Here is a 21,486-nt window from a genome sequence, read left to right as displayed (position 1 = left end):
TTTCCCACAGTGCTTCGCATTCCTCAATCGATGTCCTGTCCATATTTAATCCATCAAGAAAATCATGTTACGCTGAGAGATAAGACGGCATGTTTAATGATTTTCCTGTTCGAAGCAACACATCCTGGATCACCTCTGAACACATCAGCACACTACCTTTGTTGAGGCGGTGAACCTTGTGAGTTGTTTTTGTTTGTGGGTGTGCAGGGTGGAGATGGAGTTCTACGTCAATGAGAACACGCTCAAGGAGAAGCTCAAGATAATTTTCATCAAGAGCCATCGGTCCAGTACGAGCACCACACTCACAATTCACTACCAGAATATTTTCATCACTACTCCCATCACCAGCACCCAGCTCACTAACATCCTAGTCACTAGCACAGCTCATTACTGTTCCTACTACCCTGACCCTGTTCAAGGCTACCAAATGGTCTTCCTCATGAGCACCCAGGTGCGTCATTTGTCATGCCGCATGCATCTCCGACCACAACGCAAGCTTTAAACTGCAATGTGATGCTGGAAACTACTGCACAATTTTGAACGAGCAACAATAGTTCAGAGCAAAAGTAAAGTAAGAATAAAGGAAGCTGTGATGATTATGACATTCATGAAATCTTTCAGGTGTTCGCATTAGGCTGTTTACCCTCGCTCTCAAGTTCCTGTCCTGCGTCCTGTACATGGTGCGATCGGAGCTGGATGACCCATCCGAGGGCTATGGCTGGTAAGATCCAGCAGTTGTGTGTTGTGTGCTTCTGTAAGGAAGTGTCGAGCAGGGGTGGAGTTGAGGGGCTGGGGGGGGGTGGGGTTGGGGATTAACAAGGAATCAGCACTGGCTAAGCTCTGTGTATGGCAGCAAAGCCATGACTTCTGCTACTTTGTAGTAATTTTTGGTTCAACCTTCAAAATATGCTTGATCCACTTAAAACAATTTATGTTTGTTTTATGTGGATCCATGTGCTATCTTATAAAAAAAAAATAAAACGATTTGTAATTTGGCCACAATGCAAACCGAAACACTTATTCCTCCAAAATTAATTTAGTTATTCTCGGTGAGTCAGCACGTTCAACCCCCAAACAAATCACTGCGTCTTCCACAATGCAGCACCTCCTGCTGGCACTGAAAACAAAGCCACTCCTTTCACATCTTCAGACGCACACACACAGGGCTGCCGAGGCAGGTCCGTTGGTAAGGATCACAACCCTGGAAATTGGTCAGCACACCGACACACATTAATTGAAAGGCTTATTTCCCAGAGCTGGTACTCATTTCTCCGACGTCAGAAGGATGACAGGGTGAGTCAACCTGCCTGGTGTTCATTAACGGCATTAACAAGGGCTTTAACTCAGGATCTTTAGATCTTAAGCCAGCCACCTTAACCATTAACCACTGAACTAAACAGCCTGGTGTTGGCTTCGTGGTTAGGGTGGTGACTTGGGATCCGAGGGTCCTGAGTTTGAGGCCCGTTTTTCGCTGAATTAACACCAGGGGGTTGACTCAGCCTGTCATCCTTCTGAGGTCGGAGAAATGAGCACCAGCGTACTGGTAAATAGGGGCACTGCATCAGTGGCATAGCCGCGCCCGAACCAATGATGCGACCAGCAGCCTAAAGTCTGCACACGATCGGTACCGAACTAAACGACAGGTTTATTCAAATGCAATGCTGGAAGGAATCTAACCCAATGCCACGCAGCTTCCGCAGGTGGTCATGCTATGAACCATCTGCTTCACTACAAAATGGCATGAAACCATTTTCAGGCAGAGCCATTTAATCATTTTACAGGCGTCGAGGCTCGTGGAAGAGTGAGAAGTTTGATTAAAAAGAAAAAGGTGAAGAAAAATCTCTGGATTTGGATTTTCAGAGAGGTCAAGCTCAATGATGGTGGAAATGCAATCTGGGACGGATTTTGAGAGCACACACTGATGTCGGCATCGTAATGTGGAGATAGGGCTTCGTGAATCCACGAGGATCGACATTAATATATTTAGTATATGTGCTTCGCAGGACGCAACTCCACACATTTTGCTCGGTTGCAACCCACCTGTGGAATAAGCTCCCAGATCACCGAAAGGCATCAGTGCGGCATGGAGCTCCATCTTCCATGAACAGAGTATTGTATTTGACCATCTGACCAGTGGAGAAGACAGGGAGACGTCCATCCTCAAGGATAGAAATGGGTATCGTAGAGTTGATGTTGCCAACACACTCCTCAAGTTCTGACTTACCAGTGCTCCAGATCCCTCCCTACACCATCATTGAAAAACCACCGTGTTTGACAGTTGGCTGCAATTGGTTCAAAGATAAATCTTGACTGCGAAGTCTCCAGACCCATACACGTCCACTGTCAGAAAATTGAGTAAATTGGGACTCACCTGAAAAAAATGACAGTTTGCCAAAACTCCAAGGGTCTGTTTGCCATCTCGTCACCCCTATTTCTTTCTCCTTTGAATGGTGGCTGGTCTAAGAAGAGGTTTTCTCTGAGCTGCTCTCCCATAGTAGCCCAGTTGATGAAGGTACCGTACGGCAGTTCTTGAGCTAACTTGGACCTCCTCTGCAACTTCTGCTGCCTTGCAACGGGGAGTTTTCTCAAAGGACCGCTTAACAGCTCGAATACACCTTTCTGAGGGCCCAGATCGACCAGAACGGGAAGCTATGGATTCCTTGCCTTTGCTGGTGAATTGCACAATCACCCAGTTGACTATAGAAACCGGAATGCCAAGGTACTGAGTTATCTGACGCGAGCTGACTCCACCTTCCAATTGGCCAACTATTCCTCCTCTTTGAAAATCACAAAGGTCGTGTGCTCTCTGGGTTCGAGGCATAGTTAATTGTCAGACAAGACCCAGGAACTCGTTTCTGCAAATAAATAGTCGAATATTTGTAGAAATCACTGAGTAAATCTGCGTTGTTATACAGATAAAATGAATAAATTTGTCTATTTACTTCTGTCATGTATATTTCAACATATATATTAATATATATATATATATATATATATATATATATATATATATATATATATATATATATATATATATTTTGTTGCGGGCCGGAGACCAGTGGCGAGAGCGACCACTAGGTGGGGAAAGTAACGTCAATTCCCACCGGACTCTCTGGAATTGTAGGCTGTCGCTCTTGGATAACTCCGTTAGCTGGTGGGGCGCTGAACCGACCGTGTACGCCAATATGTCAACCGCGTAGCGTAGGTCTTTTTGTGTAGAACCAATTTACCTCATTAACTACGTGATTTCGACTACCAGGAAACTACGCCTTCGGCACGTCTTGCTCAAACCGGGTCACTCTACCAACTGCGGTAGAGTTCCAACTACCGACTACCAACTCCGGTTCGGGTGCAGTCGAGTAGAACTGCCAAAGCCATGTCGGCTAGGATGAATGGATTATCTGGTATAAAACCCGGCTAAAACTCAGATCCAAACCATGCTGGACCGATGAAAGAAAGGACGGAAACGAACTGGGAACATTTCTAATAATAGTAATTTATTTACAATAAAGAAGACACAGAGCCAGACTTATCACGGATATGCAAGCAAGAATTTACAATGATAGAAAACACTTAACCGTTCTACTTATAAGACGGGGCCCACACAATCAGACAGTTTATTGAAAGATCCCCGCAGCCAGAGAGGGAGAGACGAGCTGGTGGTCGCAGTTCACGTGGGTACCTGCACGTTGAAGGGAGGGAGTGCTTCACTGTTTGGCACCTGCTATTGGTCGTGCGGCTCGGCCCACAGTCACACACGTGGAGCTCGTACCCGTGGAGGAAACCGAGCAGGGCAGTCGGAGTCCCAGGGCGGAGATCAGGGTCGCGGACGGGACCCAGGAAAACTCCACGAACGCCAGCAAAATGTAGAGCTCACACCAACCAACTTGCTCCTCCAAAAGAACTCTCGTTCCTCCTCCAAGAGACTTACTCAGAACCAACGACCGAACCCCCTCAGAACTCTCCGCTGAGGGTGGCGTCATAACTTTTATGGACCTCCCCGAACGGGGCGGGGGCTCGGTGGAACAGACGTCAGTCTCTGCCCTGATTGGACGGGGCTCCCATGGTTCCGCCCTTTCTGGGCGGGATTTCGGCCAGGCCGGGAAAATCCCGCCCCCACTCCACGTGTCCCCATATTCGTTAAAAAAAGAAGTTATAAAGTTTGTGGAAGCCGAGAAGGAACTGCCCGAGATTCTGCCTCGGACAGCAAGTCGCCAGTTAGGCGAGTGAAGTGCTTGTTCAGTGGTGTTGTCGGTTTGTTTGTTGGATGGTCTGTTGGATGATCGTTGGATGGTTCGTTGGATGGTTTGTTGGATGGTTCATTGGATGGTTTGTTGGATGGTTCATTGGATGTAATAACCTACCTAAAAGAACATCGCAACGCACACCTTTGATTCTCCCACTAGACAAAAGGAAGAGACCTGTCTCACATGTACTTAACGGAATAACTGACCTTTGGGACATCTGTATGTTTGAAAACATATGGTTTCCAGATCCGTAACAATATATATATATATATATATATATATATATATATATATATATATATATATATATATATATATATATATATATATATATATATATATATATATATTCCATTCTGATTTCTCAAACCTTTAATCAAACAACAAATGACTCAACGCTTCAGTCAGGCCTAAGTCACATTTGCCACGGCGGCCGTGGGGTCTCCAAAATCTACGATCACTAGCAATTATACGGCGGCCACAGTATTTCCACGGTCGCACAATGTAGCAGTCACATATGTTTTTATTTTTCGGGGAGCCGCACGACCTATTTATAAATTGTGGAGACCGAAAACGTGGGGGTCTTGTACGGTCTTTGATTTGATGTCGCACGGTGACCTTAGGGCGTTCCTGCTGCGGCCATAGAATTTTCAAGGCAGACGCAAGGTGCCCTCAAGGCGACCGCAGGGGGGCCCTAAGGTGAACGTGCGGCCAGACGGACGGTAACGAGTGGGTTTTTTTATTATTATTATTATTTTTTTACCAATTCTTTTGTTTCGGCTTGTCGAATTGCTACGGCGAACGTAGAAATGAAAAAGTTATAACTCCGCGTTATAATTCCACGGCGACCCTACGGCCTGTAAAATATAGCCATACGGTGTAGGGCCACCCTGAGGCCACCTCAGAAACTCTGCGGCCGCCGCACGTTTCTGTCAATTCAGAGGGCGTACGGCCGCCATATCCTCGCCGTAGAGCAAATGTGACTTAGGCCTTAGGATCATGCAATAAAATGTGCCTCTACTTACTGACCTTTCTCAAGAGTGAAGAGAATTATTCTAAACTTCTGTTATCAACTCAAATGAGGGGGTGGGCCAAGCCAGCCAACCAATCAAAGCCATGTCTTGGAAACTCATGACTTTCAACCATTAGCAGAAAAAATCAAACCGCCTGGAAGAAAATGCTTTCTTGGTCGAGGGGTATGTGTGTCGGGAGGGGTGGGAACATGTACCTCGGGTAATGTAATAGTTTGTTTGTAATATAATCCAATCAAACCAAATTTGCAACAGCAAAAAACAAAGGTGGGAAAGAGGGAGAGAGATAGAGCGAGAGAGAGAGAGAGAGAGAGAGAGAGAGAGAGAGAGAGAGAGAGAGAGAGAGACAGACACAGACACAGACACAGACACAGACACAGACAGAGACAGAGACAGAGACAGAGACAGAGACAGAGACAGAGACAGAGACAGAGACAGAGACAGAGACAGAGACAGAGACAGAGACAGAGACAGACAGTAGGAGAGACAGAGAGGGAGAAGGATAAGGGAGGTTGTGGTAGAAAGGAAATGGAGTCGAGGTGGGGATGAATTTGTTTTAACGAATGTAAAACCAAAACTGGGTAATGATATATATTTATAGTTCTATGTATATATGATTGATTGCTTCATTCTACCATTATATGTCACTCATGTTGTACATTTCCTTCACAGCTGGGGATGTGAAAAGCAAAATTTTACCTCTCACAAAGATCTCAAGTATATTGACTGGTAAGTGAAGTGAAAAAGAATGAGAGGACAGTGTGGACATCCGTAATGATGTGCTGCATGATTTTGTGCATCCATTCCAAGAGGGAAACAGGAAGTTGCACAATGCCTACAGTCCAGAAACAATTCCAGATGGAGAATTAACCAAACAAGCAGACCCCTTGATGAAAGGACGTGCCCCTTTATACTGTTCGCAGACAGCTTCAAAGAAAGGCTGGATGCACAAAGTATTGAAAGCTCAAGAGTTAGTCCTGTTGTCTGATTTGACATTTGGTGCGTCCTTCCTTTGTTGCTTATTGTAACATGTCCGTGGTAGAAGAGACGGGGTGCAAACCAAATTGAAAATCAAAGATTAGAATGTTGTAATTAATACTGGAGAGTTCATAGAACACCTTACCCTGCACAGTCTTGAATAAAAAGGACATGGGCAGGGTCTGTGAGCGGCAAATTCGATTGGTTGAGATGATGTAAAATGCCGTAATATTTTGTCCAAGTACTGCGAAACTAAAGGTTTTTGAAAGTGACAAAAAGGCAATTTGTGTTCTCCAGTGTTCAAGTATATACTGTAATTCAATTGAAATAAAATAAAGATTTTAAAGGTTGTAGAAGTTTTTTTGCTCCAGAAGTTTACTGCAGTTGATGCAGCATCTTTTACACCACCTTGTTTAAAATGTTACATGAGATATTTGTGCCTGTTGTTTGCCCTTTATGACGTCACTAAAAACAGTAATTTTCAATTTTGTTTCATTGGCAGATTGGCGGAGAGACTAAAAACAATTATCTCACTCCTCACATATCTTGCACGCATGTGCGATCAGGACGAATTCAGAGACAAAGTACTGCGAAACTAAGGGTCATTTTGCAATTCATGTTCCGATTTGTGTTCAAAATATAACATTCAATTTAAATTAAGTTGTTCCTCGATCATAAACTGATGTTTATGGACAGACAGACAGAGAAACAGACGGACAGACAGACAGACAGACAGACAGACAGACAGACAGACAGACAGACAGTGAACCAATTGCTTAATCCCACTTTTCAAGGAAATGCAAGACAGATAATTTAATAATGCCATGCTTCATTTGGGTATATGTATTGCAGTAAATCTGAGAACCAGTGTGTACTCACTCAATGACACACGTGCAGCACGTGTGGCACTCAACGGAATCAACATTTTATTTTAACCACGTGGCATTCTCCATATTGTTACGATAACTTTTCGTGTTTCTTCACGAATGGGCGAGGCTAATAAATGACTCAATCAATTCCCACATCCATATATATCATGTAGAGTTCATCGGTAATAGTAAACGGTAACCTGCCTAATCATTACCTTTAAGTTTATATGTGAACTAGCAGGATACCCATCACACACGGACAAACTTCTACTTTAAGAAGTTGAGACAAGAAGGCCGAATATAAGTTTACGGGGCCCTCGGCCATTTTAATGTTTTAAGGGAAACACTGTTTTCAGTTATTCACTTATTCACTGAGCTTGCCTTTTCCACCTCCATTGTAGCCAGTACACCAGAGCGCAACCACAGTTCCAACAGGCAGATGGCCTTACAAACCACTGAGAAACAAAAACGAAGAAAGAATCCCATTCACATTGATCTACCTTCGAGTCAAGAACATAATCCGCAAGAAGTTCAAGCTTTTGCAGAATGATCCTGAAACTGCCTCCATTTTCCCCCAACTACCTCTCATCTCTTTGAAGCTGGATATCAATTTGCAAAGTTCCCTGGTCAAAGGACTATTACCTTCTGACCTCCCACCAGGAACGTTCAAGTGTTCACGGAGTTGTAGTCACACTCGCCCTTTCATCAAGTTGGCTACTTCACTCTTAGAATCAACAAGCAGTATTAAAGTCGTGGACCAACATGAAGGGGATCTGCAAATGTAGATCTACATCGGTGAACTGAGAGAACACTGAGTGATCGCTTCTGTGAACACTTGCTCAATTTATCGGAACCATCGTGGCAGACCTCTCCAAGCCGGTTGCTCGACGCTTCAATCTTCCCAGACATTCGTTCAGTCTTGTGGCATTCTCCATATTTTTCTCCATTTCAGTACCACACACACAATCGCAATCCGAAAGAACGAAGCAGGGTCAGTGCAGTGGCTGCAGTGGCTCCTCATGGGATCACCAAATGCTTTTCATTCATTTAGACCTCACGTAATTCACAACTTTGCAATCCTTTCCTTCTCTCTGTATTTACCCTTTTAATTCATTTTATATAATTTTATCTATCATAGCTCTCCCCCTTTTTCTCGTCTCACTCTCCTTCACTTTTCTTGCCTCTCTCCTTACCTTCTTTTCAGATTTTCCCCTTTTCTCTCTCTTTGTCTCTCTCCTTTATATCAGTGTTTTATTTTAACCATCATTATTTTTCATATTTTCAAATTTTCATTTACTATATTGTATACATTTTATTATCAATTGTTTTTATGACTTCAGAAAGTTGTTTTGGTTTATTTTTCAGTAAAATGTCCTTATGTCACTTGTTTTCTCCTATTATTCCCCCATTTCTTACAGTCCTGGTCCCCTTGACTTTTAACCCCTGAACCCTGACTCTCCATGTCACAATCAGTAATTCCTAAGCCCTCATGCTCCCTGAGCCCTGACCTCTCTCACACATACAACCCTGACTCACTCCCATCCTAGATTAACCCTTACCTGGATCCCATCACCCGTATTCCACCCTCGACTCTGACTCTGCTACAGGACCAGATGGCATCAGCTCACGTGTCCAAAAAAAAACCTGCTCTGCTGTTCTTGCACATCCTCTCTCTGCCCTTTTTCACCCTGTCATTTGCACAAGGTCATCTTCCGTCTACTTGGAATTCCGCTAACAACACAGCATTGCAGAAAAAAGTGAAAAAAAAACATCCACTCAACGACAGACCAATCAGCTTACTCCACATATGGCTTACCGACTTCTACTCTCATAGCCAATGTGTGACACTCAACGGAATCCTTTCATCTCATCTCCTATCAAGGCTGGAGTGCCCCAGGGGAGTGTTCTGGGCCCAGTGCTCTCCCTGATCTTCATCAATGATGTCTCTGACTCTCTGGACAATCCTCTTTATGTATTTGCTGATGATTCCACCCTCTGTCTTGACATCTCTCATCCTTCAGGCAGGTGGACTGCAGCCTTTTCCCTTTCTTCAGACCTTGACAAAATCACAATTTGGTCAAACACTTGGAATATGTCTTTTAATCCTGACTAATCTCACACTCTCACTATCTCTCTCTGAAAGGACCATCTGGCAAACTCTCCTATCTTCTTTCTTAACAATCCTTTTGAGGAAGTTCAGTCATTCAAACTCTTGGGTCTCACTATCAGTCATGATCTTTCTGGGGGAAACCACATCAACATTGGCCTCCAAAGCCAGCTGCCGACAGGGCATCCTCCATCATACAAAGTCCTTCCTTGGCACATCTGAACTGCTATCCACCTAGAAAGCCTTCATCCGCAGCTTGATGGAGTGCTGCTCTCCCCTCGGGGCTGGCTCCCCTGCCTCACATCTTGCTTAGCGTGACGCTGTGGAAACCAAGACCTTTACAATTATTGTAATCTCCTTAACTGAAGCTGAGTCTTTGGGTCTATCACTTTGCCATCGCACGCAGGTCAGTAGTCTCTTTGTCTTCTACCACTTCCTTTCTAGTCTTGCATCCTCTGTTCTTTCCGTGCTTTGTCCCCCCCCCACTGCCCCCCCTCCAGGTTTCTGCAGGGCACACATGGTCCACCATCAACCTCATTCTGATAAAACTACCTAAATCCAGGATCACTGTTCACCTCCACTCATTTATTCCTCTTTTTCCCCACCTGTAGAATCAACTTCCACATCCTCTTCAATCTCACTCTTCCCTCCAGGTCTCAAGAGAGTTGTTCACCACCATCTCAGATCGTCCCCAATCCTAATCCATGATATTTTTCACCCTCATTAACCCAACCCAAATCCCTCCTCCTTCCAATTTTCAAATTTTCCCTCATTGGAGTTTCCTTCTGTATCCATCTTGTCCACTCAATGTATGCGTCTTCTGCATCCTGTTTTTGTCTGTTATGTCCTGCTCCGTTCAATGTACTAGCTCTTCCACAAGCCTCGATTATGTACACCAAAAATCAAGTAAAAAACAGTAAACCACATCATGAGGTTGGCTGACAAAGCTGGAAACGTGATTACGTATGGTAGTCTGGAGTACAGAGCACAGGTGGACAATTATTTCCGACAGCTTCCCTGGCCTAAAGGCTGGCAATACGGTAAAGGACATTTTATACCTCGTTTGCAGCGGGTGTATTGAGTCTCCACATCCACGTTAAAGGAGTAGTTTGGGGGAAGGAGGTGGGGATTATGTGCGATGGCACTCGGTGAGAATGGTTCTCAACCTGGTATGAATGAGGCATTAGTCATCTCACTCAGTTCATCATGATCAGTCCACATTCACAGTTGTCTGTTTGATTATTTCCATTTCACTGTTGATTTGTAATTTTTCATCCCATCTTGAAGTTTTTTCATAAACCGCATAGCTTGTGTAAATGAAATTAGTGTATTGCAAGTTTCCTTATTGTGTAGTTTTATGTGTTAAAAAGAAAACACTAGGTTAAAACAATAATCCCAATTATGTTGAAAACGAGGGTTCCTCGTTTGAGATTCGTCCTCCATCTCTTTCAGGGGTCCGATCGTTTGGGTGAATCGCAGCACCCCTCTCTGGGCATGCCAGGTGAGCATAAACTTCCTGCTGCATGGTTTCCACACTATATTGTGCGGATTCCATGCTTCGTACCAGTTATTATATACACTGCTGTACCAGTTATTGCAAACCTGACTGCTAAACTTCCAAGGGTTGTGTCGTGTGATCAACCTAAGACAGGAATATTGAAATTAGCCAGAGTTCCAGTGCACAATGACCTTTGTTTGATTATAAACGGGGCCATTTTGGTTGTACAACCACATTCAAGTAGATTGCACGAATGCCTTTTGGCATCCATTATGAAGACGATGTGCTTTGGCCTGTCCAATCAGCACCAGAATAAGAGTTTGGGCATCGCATCCAATCCTTTTAGATTCACGTGGTGATGCAACCAGAATGCAACCTGGCACCACGGCAGTAATATCGAAATAACAACTTGGCGATGCTTCTGTTATGCCTTGGTGTTATTTGAACCTTAAATGGCCAACTTTGTCACGGTGATTTCTGAGTGATAATGTTACGTGTGAATTTTCATGGTTGTTTGTGACTTGGCAGGTGGTGCTGGCTTTGATTAGCATTTTGGAAACCTTGCTGTTCAATTACCTCAACTACAAAGTCAGTCTGTTCTTCATTTACAATTACACTGCATGTCTATATAATAACTCTTTGTTTATCTTTATTTATATTCAGTATGTCCAACTACGTGAGAGCTTAGCTTGGTGCTGCCTTGAGGATTTCCATAAACAGGCTGATAAAAGCTTATCGATTGTTAAATTTGAAATCATTAAGATTTTAGGTTTTATGCATTATTTTCTTTGTTGTCATGGAAACGTCTTTGTATCCACCATTATAATAAATATCTGAGTACTTAGCATGACACGGCCCTGCTTGAGTGCTATGGAAGAGCATGTTGTTTCGCTTTTACACAATTTAATATCCCTTCCAATGTTATTACAGAGACATGCACACAGTTTTATGGAACATGTCGTTTTAACTGAGGAATGCTATTTTAAAAGATCCAGCTAATGTTATAAATGGCTAACCGAGTGTCTCACATCATAGGCATCGATACACATTTACCATGTCAGGGTAAATTTATGCTGGCTCGATTGTCCAGCTATAAGGATTTTGATCACCACTCTTTCCTTTAAACATGTTTCACTGCAAGCCACCATTTTGAATGAATGGCCTCTCACTGTCATCACGTGCAGGGATTTAGCAAAATAGACAGAAAAGTCAACAACTGCTGGGGCTTTGGCACAAGCTGCTGCTTTTTGTTACGAACAGAGAATATTTACAAACAACAAATCATTGTTATTGGTGAAAACCTTTTTGTTACTATCACAAAAGCATTGTTATTGATGTTAACCCTTTTGTTACTAACAGAGAATATTTACTAACAACAAAGTATTGTTTTTGGTGTAAACCTTTTTATTATTAACAGGGAAGATTTACGAACAACAAAGCATTGTTATTGGTGTAAACCTTTTTATTATTAACAGAGAAGATTTACAAACAATAAAGTATTGTTTTTGGTGTAAACCTTTGTATTATTAACAGTGAAGATTTACTAACAACAAAACATTGTTATTGGTGTAAACCTTTTTATTATTAACAGAGAAGATTTACTAACAACAAAGTATTGTTTTTGGTGTAAACCTTTGTATTATTAACAGTGAAGATTTACTAACAACAAAACATTGTTATTGGTGTAAACCTTTTTATTATTAACAGAGAAGATTTACTAACAGAAAAGCAATGTTATTGGTGTAAATCTTTTTATTATTAACAGTGAAGATTTACAAACAACAACGTATTGTTTTTGGTGTAAACCTTTTTATTATTAACAGTGAAGATTTACAAACAACAAAGCATTGTTATTGGTGTAAACCTTTTTATTATTAACAATGAAGATTTACGAACAACAAAGCATTGTTATTGGTGTAAATCTTTTTATTATTAACAGAGAAGATTTACTAACAGAAAAGCATTGTTATTGGTGTAAACCTTTTTGTTATTAACAGAGAAGATTTACAAACAATAAAGTATTGTTATTGGTGTAAACCTTTTTGTTATTCACAGAGAAGATTTACTAGCAACAAAGCATTGTTATTGGTGTAAAACTTTTTATTATACACAGAGAAGATTTACTAACAGAAAAGCATTGTTATTGGTGTAAACATTTTTGTTATAAACAGAGAAGATTTACAAACAATAAAGTGATTGTTATTGGTGTAAACCTTTTTCTTATTAACAGAGAAGATTAACTATCAACAAAGCATTGTTATTGGTGTAAATATTTTTATTATAAACAGAGAAGATTTACGAACAGAAAAGCATTGTTATTGGTGTAAACCTTTTTCTTATTAACAGAGAAGATTTACAAACAATAAAGTATTGTTATTGGTGTAAATATTTTTATTATAAACAGAGAAGATTTACTTCCAGAAAAGCATTGTTATTTGGAGTAAACCTTTTTCTTATAAACAGAGAAGATTTACTAACAACAAAGCATTGTTATTGGTGTAAATATTTTTTATTATAAGCAGAGAAGATTTACGAACCACAGAGTGATTGTTATTGGTGTAAACCTTTTTGTTATAAGCAGAGAATATTTTCTAACCACAAAGTGATTGTTATTGATGTAAACCTTTTTCTTAATAACAGAGAAGATTTACAAACAATAAAGCATTGTTATTGGTGTAAACCTTTTTGTTATAAACAGAGGATATTTACCAACATCAAAGCATTGTTATTGGTGTAAATTTTTTTTTATTAACAGAGAAGACTGAATAATTAAGACTTAAATATTGACAGTATTGGCCAAGTCTCTCTTTTTTGTAATTGTGTGTCTGTCTGTGTTTATCTCACAGTCATAGTTTCAATGGCTGAGCAATTAATGAATGAACAGCTATCTTCCTGAGTCATTGTTTCAAATGGCTCTCATATAAGAAAAGTAAATTTTCTGTCCTTTTAACACCTATTCTACTTTTTCAATAGGGTAATGTTTGGGAACAGATCCTCAGTGTTTCATTGATGCTGGAAGTCTTTATCTCTGGGCCCTTCATCATCACGGTCAGAAAACTTTCCCTTTTCAACACCATATACCCATTCACCATTTTGTTCACCACATCTTCTGATAAAATTCTCACACATCCACATGCAATCCTCTTCACAAATGCCTAACTTCACTCATTCTCAATAACGGAGTGCAATTAACTGGAGATCAATGGACAGAAGATAGCTTTGGATCATTAACATCTTCCATCTAATGCCAGAATATGAGACACTGAGCTTAATTTCCATCCGAGGAACGCAGCACTTTGGGATGTAATGCCCGACCATCAAAGCACAAGTCCAACAGTTTAGAATCTGGTCAGGAATTGAACCCAAACAAGACAGCTCAAAGAGAAATACACCACCTCTGCTTTATCCTGTCAGAGTGTCTGGTCTGTGCACATATATATATATATATATATATATATATATATATATATATATATATATATATATATGTATATATATATATATCTTCTTCTTCTTCTTTTGGCTGCTCCCGTTCGGGGTCGCCATAGCGGATCATCCGTATGATCCGCATAGTGATTTGGCACATGTTTTACGCCGGATGCCCTTCCTGACGCAACCCTGGTCGCCTCTTACGACACAGGGATATGGTACACCTATTTTAACCAGGGTATACACCGGCCCAGTGCACTGGTACTCATTTTGCCGACCTCGGAAGGATGACAGGCTGAGTCAACCCCCTGGTGTATTAATTCAGTGGAATATATATATATATATATATATATATATATATATATATATATATATATATATATATATACATATATTCTACAGTATACAAATAAAAAGGTGTGTGTGTGTGTGCGTGCGTGCGTGCGTGCGTGCGTGCGTGCGTGTGTGTCCTTCATAACTACAAAGCCATAAAACCTTGCATCCTGAAACTTTGCATGCATACCAAGGGAACTCCAAGGAAGTGCAAGAGTGAAAATTGGGTGTTTGGGTTAATTAAAACACCCCTTTTGAAGATAATTAACGTCATTATTTAATTATATCCTTTATCAGGCGCATCCTTGTCCACCTTGCTCTTTGGGTTCTTAAGGCGTATCCTAGGTAACTTCGCTGGGGTCTGAAGCCACTATGTTTTTTGGCCTTCTCAAGCACGCCTTGACATGCATCAGGCCGTAATGATTTCTTAATGACAAAGTTTTTTTTTTCACTTTCCTTGCTCATATTATCGAATGCCTGTTCATCATAGCTGCAAATCACTTTCTGCATTGCTTTTGTAAGTGCGATAGTTTTCAATTTAAAAGCTTGGAGCGATTTAATGCATTACATGATACGATTTTCCACAATCGACTCTCACGGGCGAATTAAAGCACATACTCAAAATATTATTTCGGTTTTGAGGATCCGATATCGTCCGGACTAAATTAGTGTCGAAATCTGGAGTGAAATCTGATAATTTAAATTTTAAAGGAATAACGAGTATTATAATTAAGCCGATTTACTTTAAGCAAGCAAGGTTATGTTCCTTCATCCTCCATACATTCACAAGAAAATGTGAAATTTCCAAAGCATTAAACTTATCGTTTTCTACTGGTTGAAGAATTATATTGAGTGAACAAATTTCTTTAGGAATGTGCCAAAATTAACCAGCTTCATTGAGCTATATGATTGAATCTTGTGACCCATATTTTGTGGATTTGACCCGTTTTTTTTTCTTTAAACCTGCGGACCTGTTTTAATATCATTAAAACCCATATTGGATGGAAAGTATGAACAATTTCAAAAACGCGATGTTTAGCTTCCATTCCACTCGCATGGATTCACACACAGAGTGACAGATCTGTGGCAATCTCTATCCGATATGCAAGGTACCGTTCGCTCTCCTCTGACTTTATTGGCTGGATGACGTCATGAGCTTCACCCACCTGACCCAATTACTTCAATCCTCATCTGTACGCATCACTTCTTCTCGTCTACCATTTGTTGTCACCCAGAAACAATCGATAAGCCTATTTGCTTTCCAATTCGCTCTTCGACTTCTTACTGTGATATTGATCAGTACTTTCGAGTATTTTGAATGGTTGGACTTGATTTGGATTGTTTTTATTCTTATACAGGATGTCCACAAATTACCATTCCAAATTCAAACCATGATAAATAAATAAAATGAATGAAATGGGTTTGATGCTTGTGAATGAACGAACATTTCTCAAAGTATTATCAAGATTTGTCAAGATCATCATACAGCATTCATCACCATTTATCATCACTTGGTCTCTATAAACCAGGCAACACTGCTCTTCATTGTGGGGATGGTATTGGCGGTAAATGTGACATCACACATCACAGGGACAACTGGAAACGAAAAAGGTAAATACAAGTTCAAGAAATGTTCTTTGTTTGAGAAATGTTGTGGATGTATGTATGTATGTATGTATGTATGTATGTATGTACGTGCGTATGTACATACAGTATGCTTGTGTGTCCAGGATGTATGTATGTACAGTATATATGTATGGTATGTTTGCCTTACTTGGAACCTCCTTATCAATACTGATTAGTCAACATATCGAAGTGTTTTTACTGCGTTTAGTTAACCCTTTGTGTTCTGCATTGTTTACCGCATGGTTCTGTTGCTTCATTAATTTTTTTCATAGGACTGACTTTCAAGTGGTATTTGCAAAAAAAGCTGGACAAATGACCAAAAAAAAAAAAACTTTCAATTTTTTTTTTCTCATCACATATCTGCGACCGCAGCATGCAAAGGATTAAAAAAAACCCCGCTTTCAATTACTCCCAACCCGTTTTTGTCACCTTCAATTTGCAATGTATGATTTAATGCATTCACTGCTCGACCTCGTGCCCTGTCCCCAGAGGGACTGCTTATCCATAGCATCTGCCAGATCTATATTTTCGGAGGTTTCGTGAGGTGCTCTCCAGGGAATCAAAGCAAATCTTGTGAAAAACAGACGTTTTATAATAAAGTTATAATGTTTGCGTGAACCGCGAATGATGTACCACGTGATGCATGCACAGACGAGGAGGCAACATGGCAGATTATCTGCAATGTTTATTTCATAGGCGATTGAATTTTGCGATATCTCAAGGGTTGTTCTACATTAATCAGCAAATCTTCAAGTTATTTGAGTTATAATAAAGTTGCATTATTGACAATAAAATTGCATTATTGACAATAAGCTTGCATTATTTGAACAAATTCATTTAATTTCATTAACTGCTGCGTGCGTGGTGAAGACAGGCTTTAAAGTTAAAGGGATCGTATATGGTATTATATGCAGCCACCACCTGGGCAGCTGTTCCTTATCAACCATTTAATTGGAGTCTTTGCTTGAGTGCTTAAGCCACTTGCCGAGTACCCTATAATCGACAGCAGTACCATGCAATGTCATTCTGAGTGAATAATTTACTTACGGCGGATACTTTTGCCGCACCACGTCATTCAGAGTGGTTCGTGCTCCGTCACCCTGAGAGAATGGTTTGCGCTCTGTCACCCTGAACAAGTGATTTGTGCTCCATCACCTTGAGCGAGTGGTTCATGCTCCGTCATCCTGAGTGAGTGGTTGGTGTTCTGTCATCCTGAGCCAGTGGTTCGTGCTCCGTCATCCTGAGTGAGTGGTTCGTGCTCCGTCATCCTGAGCGAGTGGTTCCTGCTCCGTCATCCTGAGCAAGTGGTTCATGCTCCGTCATCCTGAGCGAGTGGTTCATGCTCCGTCATCCTGAGCGAGTGGTTCCTGCTCCGTAATCCTGAGTGAGTGGTTTGTGCTCCGTCATCCTGAGCGAGTGGTTCGTGCTCCGTCATCCTGAGCGAGTGGTTCGTGCTCCGTCATCCTGAGCGAGTGGTTCGTGCTCCGTCATCCTGAGCGAGTGGTTCGTGCTCCGTCATCCTGAGCGAGTGGTTCGTGCTCTGTCATCCTGAGCGAGTGGTTCATGCTCCGTCATCCTGAGCGAATGGTTCGTGCTCCGTTATCCTTGTGCGAGTGGTTCGTGCTCCGTCATCCTGAGCGAGTGGTTTGTGCTCAGTCATCCTGAGCGAGTGGTTCGTGCTCCATCATCCTGAGTGAGTGGTTCGTGCTCCGTCATCCTGAGCGAGTTGTTTTGAAATAACACCCGATTTCCGAGCTGTTTGCCATATTAACGTTTTCTAAATTACGGAGCCAAATTTTTTTCCCCACCCGTCACACGAAGCTGTTTATCTACTTTACTAAAAAGATAGAATATGTTTGTGTGTGTGTTTGTTTGTTTGTTCGTCCTTTATTGGCGGCTGAACCGTTGGATGGAATGAGATGAAACTTGGCATGAGTGATCCTTGGGACATGAGAACGGACATAGGGGGGTCACGTTTAAGGTCAAAGGTCACGGGGTCAAGGGGTCAAGGTCACCGGGTAACTTCAATTTCTCAATTTCATCCGATCGAGACGGGACCAACGTCATTCGACAGATAATTAAAATTAAATGACAGTTGATTGACAACATTCACTTCCGACTTCCGGTTTTTGAGTTATGACGTCATAAATTGAATAAAACGTCAATTTTTCATGTTTGTTTGTCCTTTATAGACGGCCAAACCGTTGGCTAGAATGAGATGAAAGTTGGCATATGTGATCCTTGGGAACAGACATAAGGGGATCAAGGTCAAGGTCAAGGTCAAATGTCACAGGGTCAAGGTCACCGGATAACGTCAATTTCTCAATTTCATCCGATCGAGATGGGACCAACGCCATTCAACAGATAACTGTACCCACTCACAGGCGGGTACTTTGCTAGTAATAATAATTGTTTGTACGCGTCTGGGCGGTGTTTGTCTCCGGACGCGTCTGGGCGGTGTTTGTCTCCGGACGCGTCTGGGCGGTGTTTGTCTCTGGACGCGTCTGTACTGTGTTTGTCTCTGGACGCGTCTGGGCTGTGTTTGTCTCTGGACGCGTCTGGGCTGTGTTTGTCGCCGGATGCGTTTGGGTGGTGTTTGTCTCTGGACGCGTCTGGGCGGTGTTTGTCTCCGGACGCGTCTGGGCTGTGTTTGTCTCCGAACAGCTTGGCTCCAGACCCATCCATCGGTATTTACATCCAGGCGGTGTTTGTCTTTGGACAAATACGGTCACCGTTTGTCTCCGAACGTGTCTGCAGGGGAGTTTATCTCCGGACGTTTCTGGGCAGTGTGCGTCTCCATGCGGTGTTTGTCTCCTGAAATGTCTGGGCGGTGCTTGTCTCTGGGAGGTGTTTGTTTCCAGACTGTGTTTATCTCCGGCCAAGTCCAGGCAGTGTTTGTCTGCAGGTGGTATTTATAGTTGACCGATCGTAAATGGATTTCAGACATTATTTTGTTTCCATCTTCACTGTTATTCTATGCAGAATTATTTTGATGAGACAGAATGAATCGTAATTAACACTCCACCGCACGTCTGCCTTCCCTTCCTCTCATCTCACACTGTCTTCCCTTCCCCCACCCCTCCTCGCTCCCCCTCCCTCCTCTCTCCTCCACCTCTTCTTCTCTCCCCCACCCCTCCTCATTCTCCCTCCTTGCTCACTCCCCCAACCCCACCTCTTTTCCCCTCCACCTCCTCACACCCCCTCTCTCCCCCCCACTCCTCCTTGCTCCCTCTCCCTCCTCTCTTTCCCCCTCCACATCATCACTCTTCTCCCCCCTCCTCTCTCCCCCATCCCTCTGTTTCTTTCCCCCCTCTTGTATTTGTATTTTATTTTTTGGGCCGGTTTTGCAGAACCGCAACATAATATTGTTGTGTGTTTGACCCCCTCCCAGAATTAAAGTATTTGTAGACGGGAACTGTACACGCCAGAAATTGTATAATCCCACAGAAAGCTGGCTTGAACCGAAAGTTGGACAAGGCAACGCGGAATTGATTACGTCACCTACTTCTTCAAATGCAGTCTCAAACTGCATTGGTTATGATGAAGTAATTACCTAATTTATGCCTCCGATGGTGATAAGAATACAAGCCAAATAAATCATCGGTGCAGGAAAGATGGCGGGAACTGAACGTCATGCAGTCTTTCAGAAATAAATAATCATTTAATCATATTGGTACAGGAAAGACAGTATGAAATCCCAAACAAATGACAGATGCAAAGCAAAATAACTTAACCAAGAATGAAACTCATCCTGACAATGGCATACTTCTGTATACAGCACAACAATGCACACAGAACTAGGTGATTATGAAATATAACAGTGAAAAGCTCCATATTGAAGGCAAGAAGCTCACAAGGGCCAAATGTCCCAGCCACCAAAGACACAGGCCAAAACCACTGCCAGTGTCTGAGTTTGAGATGCCAGTGTCCAAAGTGATGCCAGAGAAAAGAGAAGAGGGGGAACGGCCTCAGAGTTATCACCTTTATAGGCTCGCCCCCATGCCCCTCATCACCCCCAAGGTGGTGGCTTCAGGGTCTGCAGGGTGCCAGCCAACGATGCACCATTCCTGTGCATAATGACATCATCAGCGAATGGATGGCACCGGCCCTCAACTAATGGATGCTGTTGCCGCTAAGCAACATGGGCCAATGGTGCGTCACCTGGATTCCTCCAATCAGGAAAGGCCATGCAGGAGGGTCCACCCCACCTGAGGACCGGCGATTCGTCTTCATCCTCTGTGGTGTGCGACAAACTCCGTGAGCCATGGGTCTGCAGTGTGTGGATGTACAAAACACCCCAAAAGCCTCCCAGGACCTCCTTACCCTCTCTACATTTAATTAGAGTAGGACCATCTCTTGCGTACGCTGCTTGCCAAACAACGTATCCGAATTTATAGTCAAATGTACATGATGTTGACACCATATATGCATTTCATTTACAATCACACTTCCAGTGTACGTTAGTTATATCTGTGAGTACAAGTTCGTGCGATTTGGGGAAATTCAAGTTGATAACAAGAAATAAAACACAAATCAAATTTCCTCCAAAAACAATCCAACTTGGAATACTGTGTCAACATCATTTGAGATTGTGTTGTTTTATCATTTAATGGGGAACACATCACATGTCAAATTGAAGTTTCCTTCATTGATTCATGATTTCAAGAGCATTTCAAATGATGTAAAAATGAATACAATCTTGGGCATCCGACTCCATTTGACAATCGATATAAGTGAGGTTAACTGCATCCCGTTATCATCATTCAACCCATCCCTCTCTATCATCCTTACCATACACAACAAACTTACTCCTGTAACCATTTGATATTGTTACAGATTACATGACATCCTCGTACAGTACATGCTATACTAGCGGGGTATGCTTACACATTGTATAAGCATATGACCCGTGCTTCCCCATTGTCTCGGGTCACTCACCTGCATTTGATTTTTTTTTTCATTTATTTATTTGTTTGTTTGTTTGTTTTCATTTCTTTATATTTTCATTTATGGATGCTTTCTGATGGTTCTGTGATTTTTCCTGGTGCGTCGGCTTCGATGGCCATCGGCACGTAAAATTACTGCGCGTTCCCCATTGTCTCGGGGTCACTCACCTGCTTTTATTTTTTTCATCGATTTATTTTCATTTCTTTATATTTTCATTCATGGATACTTTTCAATGGTTCTGTGATTTAAGTTTTTTTTTTCTGGTGTATCAGCTTTTATGTCCATCGGTCCACAAAATTACCATGCTTCCCCCATTGTCTCGGGTCGCTCACCGGCATTTTTTTCATTTATTACTTGCAAAATCTAAGAATTTTCAATTCTATTGGTTAGTCGATTTTGTTATTCTGTCTGTTTGTCTGTC

The 21,486-nt window shown here is 42.0% G+C and overlaps 1 protein-coding gene across 7 annotated transcripts in view; it reads left to right on the top strand.

The window, feature by feature from the left end:
* The window catches only part of LOC147012567 (potassium channel subfamily T member 1-like), a 116,502-nt gene that overhangs the window by 24,659 nt on the left and 70,357 nt on the right, over positions 1 to 21,486 (top strand). For all 7 annotated transcript variants that reach the window (XR_015050989.1, XR_015050990.1, XR_015050992.1 and 4 more), the window contains exons 2-7: positions 208 to 287; positions 622 to 721; positions 5,951 to 6,007; positions 10,685 to 10,733; positions 11,259 to 11,318; positions 13,704 to 13,778. Coding sequence is in view for 3 of the 7 variants with exons in the window: in XM_085853549.1 (XP_085709675.1) it covers positions 208 to 287; positions 622 to 721; positions 5,951 to 6,007; positions 10,685 to 10,733; positions 11,259 to 11,318; positions 13,704 to 13,778 (421 nt within the window). In the remaining 4 variants the exon portion in view is untranslated. The remainder of the gene's footprint in view (positions 1 to 207; positions 288 to 621; positions 722 to 5,950; positions 6,008 to 10,684; positions 10,734 to 11,258; positions 11,319 to 13,703; positions 13,779 to 21,486) is intronic.

The sequence above is a fragment of the Eptatretus burgeri genome, chromosome 14 (genome assembly GCF_056783735.1).
Source record: "Eptatretus burgeri isolate ZD-2024b chromosome 14, Ebu_testis_v1, whole genome shotgun sequence".
In the NCBI taxonomy this organism is placed as follows: Eukaryota; Metazoa; Chordata; class Myxini; order Myxiniformes; family Myxinidae; genus Eptatretus; species Eptatretus burgeri.
Note: the sequence above shows the minus strand (reverse complement) of the source record. Positions and strands in the feature narration are given on the sequence as shown.